Below are 20694 nucleotides of genomic sequence, written 5' to 3'. Positions count from 1 at the left end.
TACCTAGGGAAACCTACCAAAACCACACATTTCTGAAAACTAGACACAGGGTTGTGTAACTTGTGTGATTCTCACCCGGTTTTCTTACCCAGAAACCCTTGCAAATATAATTTTTTTGCCAAAGAGACACATTTGCCTTGCATTTCAGTAGGGAAAGTTTTGAAATCTGTGGGTAAGCTCAAATTTCTTACCACCCAGTGTTACCCCACATCTCCTGTTAAGAAAGGTACCTCACTTGTGTGGGTGGGCCTAGTGCCAGCTACAGCAACAGACTCCAAACGCAAAGAGGAGACCTCAACATTTCCTGTCAAAACAGTTTATATGATTTGGCAGTAGGGGTAGCTGTGTTTTTTGGGTCTGGGTCAGTCACTACCTGGGGAAACCTACCAAACCCAGACAGTGCCTCAAGTGGATCCCACAGTGTGTTCCTGTTCCTGTCGCAGGCACTAGGCCCAGCCAGAAAATTGGGTTAGCATTTTTTGGGTACATGTGGGAAAATCCTTGTTGGTATCAATTTTCTAGATACCTGTGAATTCTGTAAGTTTACGTCACAGAAATACAAGGAACATTTGTGATTTTAGGCAACATAGGATTGAAGAGCATTGTGGATAAGAAATCCACAATGATTTTTCAAGGGCTGTTCCTGATGTCGTCCCCCTAGGGGACAGATTAGGAGTAATCGCCCTCAACCTCCCACTCCCCGGGAAGCAGGGGAAGGTCGCAGGGTTGGGGGGAGAGACTAAATCTTTGGGAGGGGTGGTCTGGGGGAGCACAAGCACTTCCATAAGAAAGTTGGTCCCACTGCCACAAATCCCTGGTGTCAAGTGGGTGGATTGCTGCTTTGGGTCACTCTCCTGCTGCAATCCCCAGAAGGCACCCACTGGTAATGATACAATTGGAAGGAGAGAATCTCCCCTTTCCAGTGATTTCCCCCCCTAATCAGTTCTTGGAGGGCTGAGCTATTCCCCCAGGCATTGATGTAGTGAAAGTAAAGTGAGTCGATCGCTTGTTTTACTTTCAGTTTTGTAGTAATTACAATGCTGATGGTCTTTACGAAAAGTACAGCCTCGTCCTGCTGGGAATGATTTTTCCCAGCAGCCCAAGCTAAAAGTGAAGAAAAGGCACCAGAGTGTTCTTATAACACCTCCCCTGCATCTGCCAGAGGTTAACACACGCACTGAGGAGCTAGGTTGTCAGTTGGCCGATGGCCACACTTAATAGGTTAAAGAGATCACAGTCTAGTTTGGTGTATTATGATGCAATGATGAGTGGTTGGAAGTGTTATGTTTATGCTTTGCTGATTATGTTTATTTTGGTCTGGCGTGACTACACTGTTGTCGCCAGACTATTATGTAAGGATATAGAGTTAATCAAAGGGGGGAGAAAGAGGTACACAGTGGACTTAGCCTCCTGTTTCACATAAACAACCAAAGAAAGTCCACTCGAAATACAATGAAATATCCTTCCAGTAATGTTAGTAATACCTGAGGCAAATGAAGAGTTTTCCTAAAATAACCTTCACCTACCAGAAGGTCCCTTGGTGGCATGCTTCATCATCTGGTGCTTCTCGCCCGCTTCGGGACGGGGCATGCTGCGACCGACAGACGTGGGAGCACTTTGGAAGGTATGAGCTATAAAATAATATGAGAGTGGAAAGGTCAGCTGAACTTGTGAGATTCAAAAATACCTAGCCGATTGAAACCTAAACTTTATTGAATCTTGTGGCTGGTATTGTTAAAAAATGGGGTTTAGGGAGAAGCACAGAGTAATGAATGTGTGACTCCCTTATAACATGTTTCAAGCCTTACCCCCTATGGCTTTTCATTAGGACCAGATTAATTGATCCCTTGTACCACTCCTAAGCAAAACCAGATGGTCTACTTAATTAATATTAATGTGAAATGATCCTTCCACTCTCACATTATTTTATAGCTCACACCTTCCAAAGTGCTTGCACGTCTCTGTCGGTCGCAGCACGCCCCGTCCCGCAGCGGAGCAGGAAGAACACGACGATGAAGCATGCCACCACAGGACTTTTTTTTGGGTGAAGGTTATTTTGGGAAATCTCATAGTTTTCCTCAAGTATTACCAATATAACTGGAAGGATAGTTCGTTGTATTTCGAGTGGACTTTCTTTGGTTGTTTATTATGTAAGAATAACCAAGTCAGGGACATTGGCTTCACCCAAATGCTGGCAGCCAGGAGTACACGTTTTGATTAGGCAGAAGTTGTGTGATCCCAGTAAAGGATTGTGCTACAATCCTGTTGGCTTCTGAGGGGTGTTCCTTCACTCCCAGACGGCATCTGCATCGTGAGAGAGTAGCCACCATTTTAAACTGATCAATTTTCTAGTGTGGTGGAAGGGTCATCATGAAAATTCTTGTGTAATTGGAGGCTAGCCATTGGAAGAGATTGGCTGTCAGTCACTCTTTCCCCGTCAAAACGCGATTCGGGGGCGTTTCTGCGTCTTTTTTTAAGTCCCACCCTCTCCTCTTCCCATTGGCTGGAATTTTACCTTCCAGCCAATGGGAAGGGGAGAGCACGAAAAACACGCCCCGAATCCCTACAGGGCGCGCTGTGCTTTCAGTCGACAACTCGTTTTATTTCTGTGCAATGCCACGGACTTAGCCCAGGCACGCAGCTTTCCTGTCTCCCTCTTGCCCTCCCATGGTACCACTTCTCACCACGGTGTTCCGTTGTTGATATAACCCTCGCTCTGGCCTTCCTTTTAAACAACAAAATATTCTCTCTCCCCCCACTCTCATTACTGCCTTCACAGTACACCCTCCCTCTGTTTGGGGTCGTGCCTCTTCTGCTCTCACTTTGTTTATTGCCCCTCCTTGTCCATGCTCGGCTCTGTCCCGACCCCCCACGCACTCCCATTCCACCCCCGTCCATTCATTCCCCTGTCCTCGCCCTCCCTCTCTCCCTTGGCCTTGCCCTCTCTCTTCATTTCCTTCACCAGCAGCGAGGGCGCTAAGTTTATTTCCGCCCAGGGCGCTACCCTGGCAAAGGCTCTGTTGGCATCGAGTCTATGTGGGGCTCATAGCTGCATCAGATACATGTAAAGTCACGTCATCCCACGCCTACGTACCCCCAGACACACCCGACCCTCGCAATCAGCCGAAGGTTTAATAATGCTCCTTCCGCAAACCCAGGGTCACCGCAAAGCGCCCTCACAGTTACTTTTTAAAGAGTTGGGCGCAATAGCCGTGTGGCCTGTCGGCAATAAAATATTACCAACCTCCTCGCAGGAATATTATTGAATACAAGGAACGGCAAGGGGAAGACATATCCCCAAAATAATTTTCAATAACATTATTACCGTGGCACTTATAGACAAGAGCAGAAGACAGTGCGTGCGAGTGTGAGAGAGAGCGCGAGAAAGTGACAGCGCGAGAGAAAGAGAGACACTGTGCTGGCCCCGCAAGGATGGAAAGCTGCGCGGTGTAAATGCTTCGTTTATTTTTGCAGCAAATCACCAACCCGCTGAGCTTTGTGGTCGGGCTGCAGGGTGTTGCCCCGTGCACGAGGGATGTCACGTGCCAAGCTTTATATGGGCATTCCCGTAATTTCTGACGGTGTTTGGTTAGAGAGGCGCCAGGCCCCCCTCTGGGGGCCCGGGACGGCGGCCCGTGAGAGGACTGCACTCCTTTCAGAGCCCCCCGCCGCACCAGTTCCGTCACTTTTTCCCCTTCTCTGAAACAGACTTTTTCGCATTATAATAACTGGCTTAGGGTTGGAAACACAAACAGAGATAGCCAGGCATGGAGACGGGGGCCGGAGAGAAATGGATGGACAGAAACGATGCAGGTGTATTCCATGGAGTGCCAGTAGAGCTGGGACACGGGCTGTCACGCGGGCGTCAGGTACATGGGTCGCAGAGAAGGTGTGGCGTAACGGCCAGAGCGGCCGACTTTGACGTTGGGGAACCGGGTTCGAGTGTGAGCAGGGATGCTCAAACATCCTGTGATTCTGAGCAAATCACATCTCCCTGTACCTGAAAAACGAATGTGACCTGGTGCTCATGTAAAGGGCTTTATACCCTCGGGTCGAGTTCGCGCTACATAAAATTGCAAAAAAAAGCACTAGCTTGTTGGGGTATCCCACGGGTCGTATGCGTTATCTCAGGAGGTGAGGCAGGAAGCCGCACTGGTCTCTAGTCATTTCTCAGAGAACGTGTGCAAACCGGGCTCCAAGCCTGCGAGGAGTCTAAGACATTCATTGGGGTCAGACACCTTTGTTTTAGAGGCTGCCAGGGATGGACGGTCGGTTCACTCAGAGGTCAGCCAGTCTGCGGCACACAGCCCTGTGTAGGTGAAAGCAGATGAACTTTCTTAGATGTATGCACTGCAAGCCTGACCCCAGGGGTCCCTCTGCCAACCCCACCAATTGCATCTTAAAGCAAACCTAATATGTGTGAAGGGAGAAAGTGACAGGCTTCCCCACAGTCTGAACGAGCTCTCAGACTGAGGCAAAACTTGTGATGTCCGCAGCCCTACCCTGGCCCTGACATGGATTTCGCTCTCAGTTGGTGATTTTCAAGCTGCTGGTTAACCACTGCACAATGCTGAGAAAAGCAAAACAGCAAAACAAGCATTGGCAAAGCCAGTTGGTCTCGTCCATGCAAGAGCTATTGACTTTGCCAATGTCTGTTAGCAATGTTGTTGACCAGCTTAGATGCTGTGCAGCGTGGTTAAGAGTTGTTTAAAAAAAGTGCTAGTGCATGGTCAGTGCTGGTCATATCATAGCACTTTTCTGAGTGTGTGTGTGGCTCTGGGTGGGGGTGTGTGGCTCTGGGTGGGGGTGTGTGGCTCTGGGTGGGTGTGTGTCTCTGGGTGGGTGCGTGTGGCTCTGGGTGTGTGTGTGTGTGGCTCTGGGTGTGTGTGTGTGGCTCTGGGTGTGTGTGTGGCTCTGGGTGTGTTTGTGTGTGTGAGGCTCTGGGTGTGTGTGGCTCTGGGTGTGTGTGTGGCTCTGTGTGTGTGTGTGTGTGGCTCTGGGTGTGTGTGTTTGTGTGTGGCTCTGGGTGGGTGTGTGTGTGGCTCTGGGTGTGTGTGGCTCTGTGTGTGTGTGTGTTTGTGTGTGTGGCTCTGGGTGTGTGTGTGTGTGTGTGTGGCTGTGTGTGTGGGTGTGTGTGTGTGTGTGGCTCTGGGTGTGTGTGTGTGTGTGTGGCTGGCTCTCGGTGTGTGTGGCTGGGTCTGTGTGTGTGTGTGGCTCTGGGTGTGTGTGTGTGGCTCTGGGTGTGTGTGTGTGGTAGTAATTGCTGTCTGCTGAGCTCGTCCGTCCGTAGGGCACAATAGGTCTCACATTTGCGAGAGATTAAGCTAATGGCATTGTAAATGACAATGCCATTTATGTATCTGTTTTCAAAACCAACACATAAATACAAATTTTGTCATTTACAATGCCAATAGCTCTAACTTTTCCAAAGGCGAAACCATTGCATTGTAAATGCTTGTTTGAGTCTTGACTTCATTTCTGATCGTAGTTTTGTTTCCTCATCAGGTTGGTTCAGGGCTTCAATTTCCTCATTTATTTTGTCAATTTCCTCCAGTAGCTTAGCACGATCGATTTCTGCATACTCTATTAAAATTCTCATGAGACGTTTGGACGAGTCGAGGTTACATTCCGCCCAAGCACGCATCATTAGAGGGTTTGGCTCCTCGTAGCTTGGCGCCAAAAGTATTCTAAGCCCCGGCGGGACTCTGTCCACATCTAAGTAAGTTTTAAGGGATCGTGCTTCCCACCATTTACTTTGCTCACTGCGGCTTTTTTTCTCCAATATTTAACATTTTTCTTTCAAATTTGTATTTGTTGTCGATTCTGTGGTTATCGGGTTTCCCCATTTGTTACGCACTGCAGGGGCTTGTTTGAACATTAATAGCGCTGCCTGTTCTCTTTCGTTCACTGTGTCAGACGCCATAGCACTATCAGTTATTCAATCACAATACTCGCGAAGTTCCGAGGAGGTGGTCAATACTCTCCCTTCCTTTGTTCGTTGCACTCCTCTCACCCCTTATTCCGCTAAACAGTTCGTACCTGGGTCTCCTTTGGAAGTTCCCGATTCCTCCGAATCTGGTTCCCGCCAAGCTGGCCCACTGCACGTCGCTGTTGTCTGCGGTATATATATATATTTTTTTTTTCTCTCCCCTCTCTCATCTATATTCCATACTGCTCCCTTCTGCCGAAGAAACCAAAAGCATTATCAGAGTAATTAATGTTACTTTCCATCTTGCGTTCTTGGGCTCACTATTGATATAAGTTTGCATGTTCTATTGTGTCATGTGGAGAAACCGGCTTATGTCCCCTTGAGAACGGTAGCTAAGAGTGCCATTGTTTGTGACTATTTAGTTGATGTAATTCATCCTTTGAAGCTTACTGTAGGACTTTGTGTTGTGAACCTTAAAAAAGGAAATAGCAAGGTGGTTTTATTGTGGGACTTCTCAAACTTAACCAACTGTTGTTTTCTTCCATAGATGGGCACTTCAATCCAGAGGTGGTGAAGTACCGACAGCTTTGCTTCAAATCACAGTACAAACGGTACTTGTGCTCACAGCAGCAGTACTTCCACAAGCTACTGAAGCAGATCTTGGCCTCCCGCAAGGTACCAGTATCACAACCTCTGATCTTTGACCTGTACAATGCCATGGAAACTGAGACAGTCCCAAAGACAGAAATCTCTTGTACTGCTCTAAACACAAAATATTTGTTTTTTTCTGAAACAAAGAGGATTCCTGCCATGTTATGCAATCTCAACCTAATTTCATGAATGGGACACATTATTTCTGCTGGTGGTTTATTCTGAGTTCAACAACTATAGTCCATTGAGTGAGAATGGGGAAAGATGAACATTCTTCAGCCTTCCCCAGCATGTTTCAGATAACTGCTTTCTTATTCCTAGTGGGATGTATGTCATTACATTGCATACCACTACCACGCGTGCCATTACTACGCGGGTATTACTACACGATTTTAAAAACAACAGCATGCCATTACATCGTAACATTTTACCATGACTATGCTTTTACTACGCACACCATTACAACGCTAAGGCATGCGTGGTAAAGCTATACTCGTGGTTAACGTTTGCAAGGTAAGTGACTCTACCCTAACCCTGCACAACCCTCCCCCGACTCCCAGTCCTCTCCCTACAATAACACTACACTACCCTGCACGACCCCCCCAACACTACCCTAAAACACTACACTGCACAAACACAACACTAACCTAAAACACTACCATAAGTGAGAGGATCTCTTCAGAGGTACCCACTCTTCCTCTAGGTGTCCCCACGAGTGGTATTATCGGGACGTATGGGGTTGCTCCCCGGGTGAGGTGTAGGCTCCTCTCGTAACATTTATGCGCAAGTTCCAGGTGTATTTGAGATGGGTCTGGAGGCTTGCTAATGGGATGAAACAAGTGGTAAATTTGGGAGTGGGTCCAGGGCTGTTGCATGGTCGCCGTATCCTCCAGGTTCCTGCCGCTGAGCCACTTCGTCGCCCATTGTAACTGGGCAGCCAAATAGTACAGCTCCATGTTGGGGACCGCTAGCCCTCCTTAGCTGGTCGGGGCATATAGTTTCCACAATGCCACCCCGGGCCTGCCCTTGTTCCAAATTAGGTCATGGAGCAGTTCCAGCTCGCGGAAAATCCTGGTTGGGACATAAACCGGGAGATTCAAAAAATAATATAATAGCTTTGGAAGGATGATCATCTTTATCAGAGTAATATGGCTTATGACGTTCAGTGGTAGTGTCTTCCAAAATTGCACCTGGGTTCTGACAGCCGAAATAGCTCTAGTCAGGTTGCCTTCAAGTACGTCAACGGGCGATCAGTATATGAAAACACCGAGGTTGCTGAATGTGGCGGAGTACCACTGAAGAGCGGAGCCATTGAGGAACCCCTCAGTTTCATCCGCGTGCTGATTATCCGCATATAATGAGACCGCATGGATCCCATCACCCAATTGGATGCCCCATTCTTCACCACCCCTGCAGAGTAGCATTGCCAGCGGTTCCATAGCTAGAGAGAAGAGCAACGGGGAAAAAGGACAGCACTCGTGTGTCCCTCGCCTCACTCGAATTGGATCCGACAGAAGCCGACCAGTTCGGACCCGAACAATGGGTCGTTGGTAGAGTAGGTGGACCATGCTCATGTAGTGATCTCCCAGATCATACGTTTTGTAGGAGAGTAGGGTCTGCTTCCTATGGTTACCCCCACTTTTTGGTGTGATTCACTGGTTTTTCAACTTTAGTATGGCTGTGGTCCTGCTAATCAGGCCCACAGCCTAGCTGTTCTCTCTCTAAATGGATACCAGGTACTTTAGGTACATACCAGTTTGGTTACTGGGTCACCTTTGTGAGCCCCTGTATATGGTACCTTAAGTACCCAGGGCATAGGTGCACTAAAGGCCTACCAGGGGCTGCAGCATGTATTGTGCCGCCCCTGGTTAGCCTGCCAAACTGACACCACATGTCTGCACCAGCAGGCTGGGTAAGGTGGTGTAATCACCCTTTACTTAGATATATTATACCTATATCTATATATATTTAGATATATAGACACATATTAACCTATAATTCACTCCTATGGCAGACCTTGACAATCCTGGAGGCAGAGTGCTTAGTTTTATGTGAGAGGGTGCCCTAGCCTGAGCTGAACCCCTCTGCGGCTTTCTGAACCATCTCCTTATAGCTGTTCTATGATATTCCTGGCTCTTACCCAGATAAGCTTCAAAGGCCTCTTTTATTTCCAGCGCTGGGATGCCCATGGGTAGCCATGCGCTCTATAAATGCCACTTCTATTCTATTCTATATAGCCATACCATATACTCTTAAGTGCATTATAATCCTCACGGTTAATGCTAACTTTGGCTTGCCTTTATCAAAACATGTCATGTAAGGTGTCAAACACTTTGGAATACTACCCCCCCCCCGCCAGTCCTGGCGGTGGGGGTACCATTCCACCCTTCTAGAGGGAGAAGACATGTAGTTACTGGTAAACCCGGTTAAGGTTAAACAGAGCCTCAGCATCACAAAATGGATGCTGCCGCCACAGACACGAGTCTGCCCTCCTGCTGCTGGACAAAACTCCCGCAGGGGGGGCCTGGACAATAGGTTTCCTTTCCAGGGAGGTGCTGGCACCTCCCCAGACAGGCTTTAGTGTATTGGTTGCAGGGTGGGTTGCATTCAGTGAATGCTTTTCAGACACTGCCTGGGGCACACAAGGTGCTCCTTGCGTTTCCCAGTTCAAACCGGTTGCCTGGGCACTCAGCCCCAGCTCTGGCGCGAAACTCGACAAAGGGAAAGGGGTGTAACCACCCCCTCCCCAGGTCCTCCCATAGATGCGACCTTAGAGTTAGCCCAACCCCTAATCTTGCTATAAGAATAGGATCCCAGTCCCTAGGACTTTAGATTACCCTGGACGAAACTCTGCAACATATATCTTGGACCTTCGACATTCCATATTGACTGGAAGACAGAAGAAATCTCCCTTGTGGTGAAGGAGTGACCACCCTGTTCAAACAGGTACCAACTGCATATTTACCGGTCTGCATTTTCAAGGCTCCTGCCGGATCCCAAAGAATCTGCGACACAGGACATGGACTTCCAGACATCTCTGATGCTGACCCGAGCTCCCAGCTAAGCTGAGACCCGTAGCAGACACGAGAGACGGCGGACCGGAACTACTGGACATCCTGCACTTTTACAACTGCACCTACTTCCCGAGGTATCCTGAAGTTGTGCATTGGGGTTTTTGAAGCCCCTGCCCCAAGTACCTTTTGCACCGAAGCCCATACTGCACGAGTGTCCCGTGGGCCCGCTTTGTGCATTTCTGCTCGAGGCTCCTTCGCGGTTCCTAGTCCGTTGGCTAGTGAGCCCCCACGAAGGGCCATCTTTGATTTCTTGAGCTTTCCTGGTTGCTTTGAATGTGCTCTCACTTCCCTCCAAAGGAGAAGTCCCCCAGACCTTGTTGGTCTGCACCGAAGCCAATCTCCACATCCTTCGTGGATCGCGTTTGCCAAGGCTTGTTGGGTCCAATCCGGATTCCGACAAGACAGTCAACTAGATCCTTCGTGGGACACCTCGAATCCAGCTCTTGGTCGTCGTCAACGCCTCCTGGACCACGTTGCTGAAGAGACAAGCTTCCCCTCTTTCACCCTAAAGCACCCGACATTGGCTGGAAGCTTCCCATCGCCAACCTGGTCACTGGCTAGTGACCCAAACTCTGTCCCCTCTGCGTTCAGGTTCTTCAGATCTTCAATCCACCCTTGGATCCACCCGGACACACTTCATCTGGTCGCCTGCAGCACTTCTTTGCAGCTCTCCATTGTAATCGACAACGAAACCCGACACCAAAAGACACCTATGCCACCCGGCTTCCCTGGGTGAGGTAACACGAGTACTCCGGTGCTCCCATGGGTCTTGACTCTCGAAGTGTTCTAGTCTAAAAGTGTTTCATCGTAGTTAACCTAGAAGTGTCCTTAATCTGTAAAATTGTAACTTGTTCGTTCTCCAAAGAAAGTCAATGGTAACCCGCTGCTGTGTTTAGACACGGCATGCGTCTCCCGTGGGCCTCCTACATCCTAACCTTTGGTGGTTCTAGGTAGCCCTAGCGATTCCACAGGCCCTAGGCTTGCTTTCTATTCCACACGTAGTTCTTATACCTCTATTTTAGTATATGGTTTGTGAGGCCCCTAGGGCATAACGTATACTGTGCAACTTATCGTATGCTAATTAAGTTCCTTGTATTGTACTTTTACCTCTGACCTCATAAAGAGACCAGAGGGGTTGTGTTTAGATTAAATGCATATATATTTGATATCTACCTTGTGTGGTGTGCTTTCATTTGATTATTCAAGAGATTATAATTGGTAAAACAACTTGCATAACTCGCCTATAAGTCTTAGCCTGAAGGCTGCTCTCCACAGCTACTACTTGTATAGCTTTCTATAAGGTTGACTCATTCATTTTTTTGACTTTACAACCTACCATCAATAAGGGTCGTTTGGACTCGTGCAAGGTGACCACTAGAATAGTAGACATCATATACTAGGCCAACTTCTCACATTTGTGTAATACCGATGCTAGGTAGGGCCACTCCAGGGAGTCAAAGGCCTTCTCCAAGTCTAGTACTAGGCAGCCAGAGCATGGCCAGCTTTGTAGTGCATATTTCTGCACCCGGAAGAATCTGCGTATATTGAGTGAGGTATTTCTAGCGGGGACAAAGCCATTCTGATCGGGGTGCACCAGAGACTTTACCAATGGTGAGAGGAGTTTGGCAAGAATCGATGCGAAGACCTTGTAGTCAGTGTTCAGGAGGGTCAGCGGGCGATAGGAGCCCAGGGATTCAGTGTTTCTGCCAAGCTTAAGGAGAGAGACCACTAACACTTCGTTTTGCGTGTCATTAAGTGTAGAGTCGTCTATCATTGCCTCATACACTTTAAGCAGTTGTAGCGCCAGTATGTGCGCATAGGCTTATAAAATTCGGTCGGTAGACTATCCAGTCCCGGTGATTTCCCATTCAAAAACTAAAATATACAGTCTCCGACCTCATCTAGAAGGATGGGGTAGTTCAGTTCCGTCCTCTGAGCCTGCGTGGGGTGTTGGAGGGTGAGTGCCTCGAGGTAGAGTTGCAGTTCCACAGGGGTAGCCTGCACGTGGGATTTTAACTGATGTAAATTGCAACATTATTGTTCCTCGTGTAAAGCGCTCTTATTCCTTCGGGTCTAGCCAGCACTATATAATAACTCATTAATTAAATATGTCCCCATTTAGTACTCTTTCTCTCTTTATCTGCTTGCCTAGCTCCTATCCCCTCTCCCCTGAATCTCTCACCTTGCCTGCTAGTCTGCCTAGCCCCCTGTCCTTTGTGCCCTTTGACTAAGCACTCCTTCTCCCCTTGTTGGGGAAAGATCCAATATTTTACTCTGGAGTGTCAGCAAAGCCGCTGAGAGAGTCCACTGCGCCAAGGGAGCCACTCACAGCTGAGGTATGGTATGGCACCCCAAAGTACTCCCTCTCCCCTTTTTGGGAAGGATCCAGTATGTAGACCTTGGAGTCTCAGAGACCCCTCTGAGAGAGTCCACTGCGTAAAGGGAGCCTCCCGCAACAGAGATAGTGAAGTGATACCACTTCCCCTGGGATCACAGCTTACTGGACTTTGGACGTCGTTTTGACTCGTCTACCGGTTTGTGTCCCCATCGCCCTTCCCCTCCTCTTTCCATGCTGTGTCCTTTACCCTCCCTTCCTCTTTCCCGCCTTCGTTACCTGTCTACTTCCCCAGCTCATACCCCCCCTCCTCTGAATCTTTCCCCTTGCCTGCTTTTCCCCTTACGTATTTGTGCTTATTGTTTACCTCTATCTTAAAAGTAACAATGTTGCCATGCTCTAATATCTGTGCAACCTTTGTAACAATGTAACCTGTAACTATGATCTGATGCTCATGTAAAGCGCTCTGATACCTCCGGGTCTAGCCAGCGCTATATAAAACCTTTAAAATAAAATAAAATAAATTAGCAAATTTAGCGACACAAATATGGAAATTTAGCAGCACAAATTTGGAAATTTAGCAGCATTTTTGCGGCACTCTATTTTACTCATAATCATTCATTTTCAGCCTTATATTAATGAAAACTGTTTTAGCAGAGTATTCGGCTTTGAAATAGCCAATCTGGGATTTGGAACAGAGGAAGCAGCCCACAGGTGAAGGCTGATATTCCTTGGAAATGCAATCCTCCATTTGCTTTAGTATAGGTTCTGAGAAGCCCATCAAAGATGGCCTGGTAGCATTCCATAGGAAATCAATCAATCAAGAATTTGTAGAGCGCACTACTTACCCGTGAGGGTCTCAAGGTGCTGGGGGAAAAAAGGGACGGGTGACGCTACTGGTTGAACAGCCAGGTCTTGAGTAGCCTCCTGAAGATCAGCAGGTCTGAGGTCTGTCATAGGCTCAGTGGGAGGGAGTTCCAGGTCTTGGCGGCGAGGTGGGAGAAGGATCTGCCGCTGGTGGTTGTTCTTCGGATGCGAGGGCGAGGTTGGCGTAACAGAGCTGGCGGTTGTGAATGTAGAAGAAGAGTCGTCTGTTGAGGTAGGCTGGGCCAGTCTTGTGGAGTGCCTTGTGTATGTGGATGAGGAGCTTGAAGGAAATCCTCTTGTTGACGGGGAGCCGGTGCAGGTTTCTCAGGTGGGGGTGATGTGGCTGTGGCGTGGTACGTCAAGGATCAGGCGTGCAGAGGCGTTTTGAATGCGTTGCAGTCGTTTGATGAGCTTTGTCCGGGGCTGCCGCGTAGAGGGCGTTTCCATAGTCGAGTTTGCTACTGACGAGGGGCTGGGTGACTGTTCTTCTTGTATCTGTCGGGATCCACCTGTAGATCTTGCGGAGCATGCGGAGGGTGTTGAAGTAGGAGGAGCAGACTGCGTTGACTTGCTTGGTCATGGAGAGTGTTGAGTCGAGGATGACTCCCAGGTAGCGTGCGTGGTCGGTGGGTGTTGGGGCTGCTCCCAGTGCCGTAGGCCACCAGGAGTCATCCCAGGCTGAAGTGTTGGAGCCGAGGATGGGACCTCCGTCTTGTCCGAGTTCAGCTTCAGTCGGCTGATCTTCATCCAGTCAGTGACGGCCTTCATTCCTTCGTGGAGGTTGGATTTGGTGGTGAGGGGGGTCCTTAGTGAGGGAGAGGATCTGTTGAGTGTCGTCGGCGTAGGAGATTATGTTGAGGTAGTGCTGTCGGGCGACTTGTGCGAGTGGGGCCATGTAGATGTTAAACAGTGTCGGGCTGAAGGATTATCCCTGGGGTATGCCGCAGATGATCTTGGAGGCTTCAGATCGGAATGGGGTGAGGCGGATGCTCTGGGTTCTGCTGTAGAGGAAGGAGGTGGTCGATTCCAGGGCCTTGTCTCGGATCCGTGCGTCGTGGAGGCATGTGCGTAGTGTGCAGTGGCAGGGTGTCGAAGGCGGCAGAGATGTCCAGGAGAATTAGGGCCGCGGTCTCACCGTTGTCCATCAGGGTCCTGATGTCGTCGGTGGCAGTGATGAGGGCAGTCTCGGTGCTGTGGTTGTTGCGGAATCCTGACTGGGATGGGTCGAGGAAGCTGTTTTCTTTGATTTATCGGGTTAGCTGTCTGTTGACGATCTTCTCAATGACCTTGGCTGGGAACGGAAGTAGGGAGATGGGCCAGAAGTTCTTGTTGTCTCTCGGGTCTGCCTTGGGTTTTTTGGGTAGGGCGTTGATCTCGGCGTGTTTATAGTTCTCTGGGAAGGTCGCGGTCTCGAAGGAGAGATTGATAATGTTGCGCAGGTGGGATGCGATGGAGCTGCTGGCCTTGTTGAAGATGTGGTGCTGGAGTGGGTCTGACTGGTAGCTGGAGTGGATTGTGCTCATGGTCTTGATGGTGTCATCACGTTGGCCCAGGCTGGCAGGGGGTCGTGGTCGATGGTGTGCGTCTGTTGTGTTGCTGTCTGTTGGGGCTGTCTGGGCGTTGAAGCTGTCGTGGATGTTAGCGATCTTGCGGTGGAGGAAGGTGGCGAGGGAGTCGCACAGGGCTTGCGACGACGGGATGTCGTTGGTATTGGAGCTGGGGTTGGAGAGTTCCTTTACGATGTTGAAGAGCTCCTTGCTGTTGGTGCATTGTTGTTAAGGTGGTCTTTGAAGGAGGTCTTCTTGGCAGACCTGATGATGCGAGGCTGTCCGGTTTCTTTTCATTTTGCCGTTTCTTCTCTAGTTTGCGGCAGGTTCGCTCAGAAATGGCATTCCAGAACCTACCTTACTGAAATTACATATTCGCCTAAGATCACACAATTTGAGCGTGGAAGCCATCATTTTATCCAAATGTTCTGGTTTTACTCAGTACAAATCAGCAAGTGAGTGGGTATCAATTTGTCTTTCTTTATGTTAAGACTTTGTTTTTAGTTTTAACCTCCTAGTGCATTCTTCTGTAGTTTTTTAAATGATAGCTCCAACTTGACCCGACGGTATTGAAGCTCTTCACATATGCACCAGTCACACTACACAATTACAACACAAACACATTCATTGTTTATAGGCATAGGGCGATTAAGTGACTTGCCCAGAATCACAGAATTACGAGCCACAATTTCTTAGTGTATTAAAGCAAATCTAACTCTGCAACTGTCTAAACTGGTTAACATCCTGGAAGATATGCTCTCTGCCCTGCTGCCACACAGGGAGGTCTAATACCTCCTCTGACACAAGTGCTTCCAGCAAACCTGCCTCTATCCCTCCTTGTACCTCGATTCCAACCTATGACTTCATTCCGCCACCTGACCCCATGCAAAGCACTCACACTGTCCCAAGTCACCCAACCTCTTCTGGTGACCCAATTCCTCCACCTCCTTCAACTATTCCGCATCTCCCTAAATTCTCCCATACCCCTGAACCTCACCATTTCCATAAACATTCCTACCCAGTAGACCCAGGCTATGCCCCCATAAAAGTCTTCAAATCCCCAGCCAGGCCCAAAAAGTAGGACTTTCATCTGCTCTAAGTGTATGTAATTCCCTAAGAGGGGGGCATTAACACAAAGGTGTGGAGGCAACCTGAAGTCCTGGTGCGAAAATAAAAGACTGTGATAGGACACTGTTTTCCTTCCCCACCCCTGGACTTTCAGTTGGATTTTATTTTTCTGCCACCTACATATGCACATCCACACAAAACTACCAAAATCTCTGAATATAATTTTAAATTACACAGTGACCCAAGTCACTTTTCTTAAACTCTAACAAAATAAAGATTCCAAAATGCATATTCACGTAAGCCCTAATGACCTCTCAGAAACCTTTTCCCTGCATTCCTGGGCACTTTTGTAAAAATCGCGGACTTATTACAAAACTGGCGATTTCACAGGCACTTTTGTAAAAATTGCTGCATTTTTACAAAAGTGCAGATTTCGCGGTTTGCAGCGAAATCACGAAATCCTGGAGGGTCTGCCTAAAACACTACAACACTACCTTAAACCTCTACCCACACTACTCTCACCCCAAGCACAATCACCCTTACCTCTCTTTCCTCGTGGTTCCTCTCCAGCGTCGCCGTCTCTGCTCCGGTTCCTGCTTCACGTCGAGGGGCGGTGCATGTCGTTGTGAGGAAACTGAAGAGCCTCAGTTTCCTCACAACGAGGTGGATCGGCAGTACATCGCATGCGTTGTGACAGCGCATGCGATGTAAAAACACGCGTGCGATGTAATTGCATTGCGGGGAACAGCTGCGTTGTAATGGCTGTTTCCCATTCCTAGTGCTGTTAATAAAGCAGAGCTGTGGCAGGATTTCAGTAGTAACACAGGGCAGATGTAGCTGAGCTTATATTCTTTATTCTGTAGGGCAGATGTTTTTGATCTTTTTGTATCCTTCTAAAGTGTGAGACAAACTTGTACCCCAGATTAGCATGGACTGTAAGCGATATTTATCACATTGCCGAGGCCCACTTTGGAATGTGTTTGTTCTCAAAGTTGTATTTATTTTTATTTGGGCTTTGTATTACTATTTTTCTTACATACCTCTTTGTGAATGGCACATTCAGAAAAGTATTTTGTTTTTGGCCTTGTTGGAGAGCAATAAAAATTGGTCACTGGAAAAAGTATAGTTCATTGGTTATGTCTTCGAAAGACACAACCACACTTAGTAATGCAAGTCAAGTCGTTAGATTTTATTAAGCGCAGATTTCACCCGAGGGTGTCAAAGCGCTAGCGAAAGATCAATAAAGCGGAAGGGAGAAGTATGCAGGAGGGGGAAGTGGTCAAAAGAGCCAGATACTCAGTCTCTTCCGAAACTGCTCATGATCAGTGACAGTACGAAGCTGCAGAGTAAGTTTGTTCCAAAAGACAGGGGCTAAATGGGAAAAGGATATACTGCCGTTTTTTGCAGTGTGTATCCTGAGAGAAGTAAGAAGATGCTTAGTTCCAGACCTGAGTCTTGTTACGTAAGTACCATCTTAGTTTTTTTGCAAGGTAACTCGGCCTGTTTCCGTACGGGGTCTTATGTGCCATGCAGATGAACGTTTCCTAACGGGAAGCCAGTGAAGATCTTTCAATCTAGGAGCCGAAGGGGAGCGTGAGGGAATATTTAATTCCAGTCTAGCAGCAGTATTCTGCAAGACTTGAAGTCAAGTGCAATATTCTTCATTAATGGAAGCCAACTGGGCGTTTCCATAGTCGAGCCGACTTATGATGAGACCCTGAACCAGTCGTTTCCTTGATTCAATTGGAATCCACTGAAAGATCTAACGTAAGCGTTGCATTAGTCCGTAGCAGATGCCTGTTATATGTTTTATGTGATCTTTCATGGACAACTTGTTGTCGATTTTTACTCCTGATCAATAATTGTGTATCATCAGTGTATGATACAACATCAAAACCGTACGATCTGATCACCTTGGTCAAAGGGGTCACATTGTGGTTGAAAAGCACAGGACTTAGAATGGACCCCTGGGGGACTCCGTTGTCTACCAGCTGGCTACGAAATACCCAGGTACCTAGTTGTACTGTTGAGGTTCGGTCAGTTAGGTAGTTCTTAACAAAGGCTAGGGCCTTTCCACTGACTCTCACCTTCCACAGTCGATGTTCCGGAATACTGTGGGAGATGGTATCAAAAGCAGCCAATACGTCCATTAAAACTTGAATGGCTGACTGCCCGCAGTCTTAGGCATGCCTTAGATTGTTGACTACCTCAATCTGTGTTAAGTGTCACCCCAGCGATGTGTCGGGTAAAAGCAGCAGGTCTATTCTTGCGTGTAATTTGTGTACGTGGGAAAAATAGTATTCCCTGCTCGCCTGTAGCGACTGCCACCATGCACCCAGCAATTCCAGTTGACCTGACAACCTCGCAGGTGTTCCACCCCTTGGACAGTGGTGCAGGACTATATCTGCCAGGCAGCTAAAATCATCACCAGGGGTAATCCAATGTAACCTCCAGTAGCCTCGTTGGTGGATGCAAGGATGTCACCTGATCAACAATTGGGGATTAGAAGCCCAGTATGTGATCAAACAACCGTCCAGTTTGCCACTCATGTACATATATCTGGCCTCTGTGTCTATCTTCTGTTTCTCTAGTTCTAGGGTCTCCAGCATTTTCTGTAGTAAGAGTTACTTATCTTCAATGGAACTCTTCAAGAGCTATTACTATTATTAGTGTTGTAATAGTGACAGAATTATATTAGTAGCCACCATTTACAATATTACTACCAGCGAACACCGCAGTGCATCAGTCAGAGTTGCCAGCATTAGTGTAAAAAACTCTTTGTCAATATGGAACACCAGATGGGTAATACATAACAGCCTTAGCTGCAATTCCGCTGGAACCAAGGTATTGCCATTTGTAAGAAGTCTCTAAATGCCATAAGGTTTATCACTCAAATGTCCGCTTTAAATGTATTTTGGAATTTCAGCGTCTTCCCCCAAATATCAGATAATAGTTTCTGAAAATGAACATATTTTCTTATTGAATATACAGGCTATATTTTGGTATATGTTTAATACTTCAACCAAGCAAAAACATCTAATTTAGTAGGCTGGCATGCACAAAGGAGAGCTACTTACAGATAGCTGGAGAGCTACCAGTAGCTCACGAGCTACTCTGCAGAGAAGCTTGCGCTAGTTGGTATGGCACCCCAACACCACCCCTTCCAGTGCCCCTCCCTCGTACAACGAGTACATAGTGTAACAAGCAATTAAAAGGAATGGTTTCACCTTTGGAAAAGTTAGAGCTATTGGCATTGTAAATGACAAAATTTGTATTTATGTGTTGGTTTTGAAAACAGATAAATAAATGGCATTGTCATTTACATTGTCATTAGCTTAATCTCTGCAGTCACTCTGCAGTCCCTAGCACTCCATAGCACTCCCTAGTCACTCTGCACTCCCTAGCACTCTGCACTCCCTAGCCCTCCCTAGTCACTCTGCACTCCCTAGTCACTCTGCACTCCCTAGCACTCTGCACTCCCTAGCACTCTGCACTCCCTAGCACTCCCTAGTCACTCTGCACTCCCTAGCACTCTGCACTCCCTAGTCACTCTGCACTCCCTAGTCACTCTGCACTCTGCACTCCCCAGTCACTCTGCACTCCCTAGCACTCTGCAGTCACTCTGCACTCCCTAGTCACTCTGCACTCCCTAGTCACTCTGCACTCCCTAGTCACTCTGCACTCCCTAGTCACTCTGCACTCCCTAGTCACTCTGTACTCCCTAGTCACTCTGCACTCCCTAGTCACTCTGCACTCCCTAGTCACTCTGCACTCCCTAGCACTCTGCAGTCACTCTGCACTCCCTAGCACTCCCTAGTACTCTGCAGTCACTCTCCATTCCCTAGTCACTCTGCACTCTCTAGTCACTATGCACTCCCTTGCACTCTGCGCTCCCGTGCACTCTGCACTCCCTTGCACTCTGCACTCCCTTGTCACTCTGCACTCCCTAGCCACTCTGCACTCCCTAGCCACTCTGCACTCCCTAGCCACTCTGCACTCCCTAGTCACTCTGCACTCCCTAGTCACTCTGCAATCCCTAGTCACTCTGCATCCCTAGTCACTCTGCACTCCCTAGTCACTCTGCACTCCGCAGTCACTCTGCACTCCGTAGCACTCTGCACTCCCTAGCACTCCCTAGCACTCTGCAGTCACTCTGCACTCCCTAGCACTCTGCAGTCACAGTCGTAGCCATCGCGCCCATATACTGCGTCTTCTGCATCCCTGAAGAAGAAACATATAGTTATCACAGTACCAATAACTACATAAATTTAGGTGGGTGAATGACATTTAGCGAAAGGACTACGCAGTCATTTGTTGAAAGGAAAAACATATGCTTCTGCCATGGTGCAGGGACGGACTTTCGCACAAAGCGTATATGATTTATAAAAAGGATGATGGAAATATCTTTATATTTATTGATGCAAATATACAAACCTGAAACATTTATGTTTGTGGCTAAATGGTGAAACATACGCAATACAGTAAGCAATTCGACATTGAAGACACAAGTATCGAGCACTCCAATATCAAGAGCTTGCACATGCAGCTTCCTATACAACATTACAAAGTGCAGAGCACGTAAGGAGAAAGGGCAACGGGCCTGCGATAGCAACCACCGGGAAAAGTCCCTCCGGCCACAAGAAATAGGCGGGTGCATGCAAGAGCGAGTACGAAAAAGGAAGACATTCCATTGCGAGTACGAAAAAGGAAGACATTCCATTAAAAAAATGTGTTTAAGATTGACGTGCAACACATGCTGTATCAGTAGTACGAAAATATATTGTGTAGTTAATTAAAACCATAATACAAAACGTTTAAAAGGCACGTTAAAGAAAGAGCAGAAGAGTACGTCCCTGCGATACCTTCTAACGTGACTGACATGCTGTGTGTTTAACAGAATGAAAACCTCTGGACTAAACTTTAATTGGAATTAGCGGTTTACGTGTGCAAGCTTATGTACCCTGGTTCTTTGTGAGTCGGGTGTCCCTTGTTGTCCTTACTTGCCTCCTCCGTCAACAGGGATGATCTGTGGTGCTGCTGCGAAAGGTCACGGCTCAGGCATGTGTGCCCCCTGGTCGGGTGCCGTGAAGATGCAGCGCCTCGTGCCTCCAGGGTGGTGCTGACGTTCAACTACTTTTTTTTCCCTCTCTGATGCTCACCTCAGCAGGCTCCCTCGCGTGCGGGCGAGATACGCGTCTTACATTCCGCCCGGGAACCTAAGGG

At 47.9% G+C, this 20694-nt stretch overlaps 1 protein-coding gene across 4 annotated transcripts in view; it reads left to right on the top strand.

Annotated features, from left to right (window-relative positions):
• The window catches only part of NFRKB (nuclear factor related to kappaB binding protein), a 988461-nt gene that overhangs the window by 103526 nt on the left and 864241 nt on the right, over window positions 1-20694 (top strand). For all 4 annotated transcript variants that reach the window (XM_086956902.1, XM_086956901.1, XM_086956903.1 and 1 more), the window contains one exon: window positions 6477-6604. In XM_086956902.1, the coding sequence (XP_086813028.1) occupies window positions 6477-6604 (128 nt within the window). The remainder of the gene's footprint in view (window positions 1-6476; window positions 6605-20694) is intronic.

This window comes from Lissotriton vulgaris, chromosome 2_1, assembly GCF_964263255.1.
Source record: "Lissotriton vulgaris chromosome 2_1, aLisVul1.2, whole genome shotgun sequence".
NCBI lineage: Eukaryota > Metazoa > Chordata > Amphibia > Caudata > Salamandridae > Lissotriton > Lissotriton vulgaris.
Note: the sequence above shows the minus strand (reverse complement) of the source record. Positions and strands in the feature narration are given on the sequence as shown.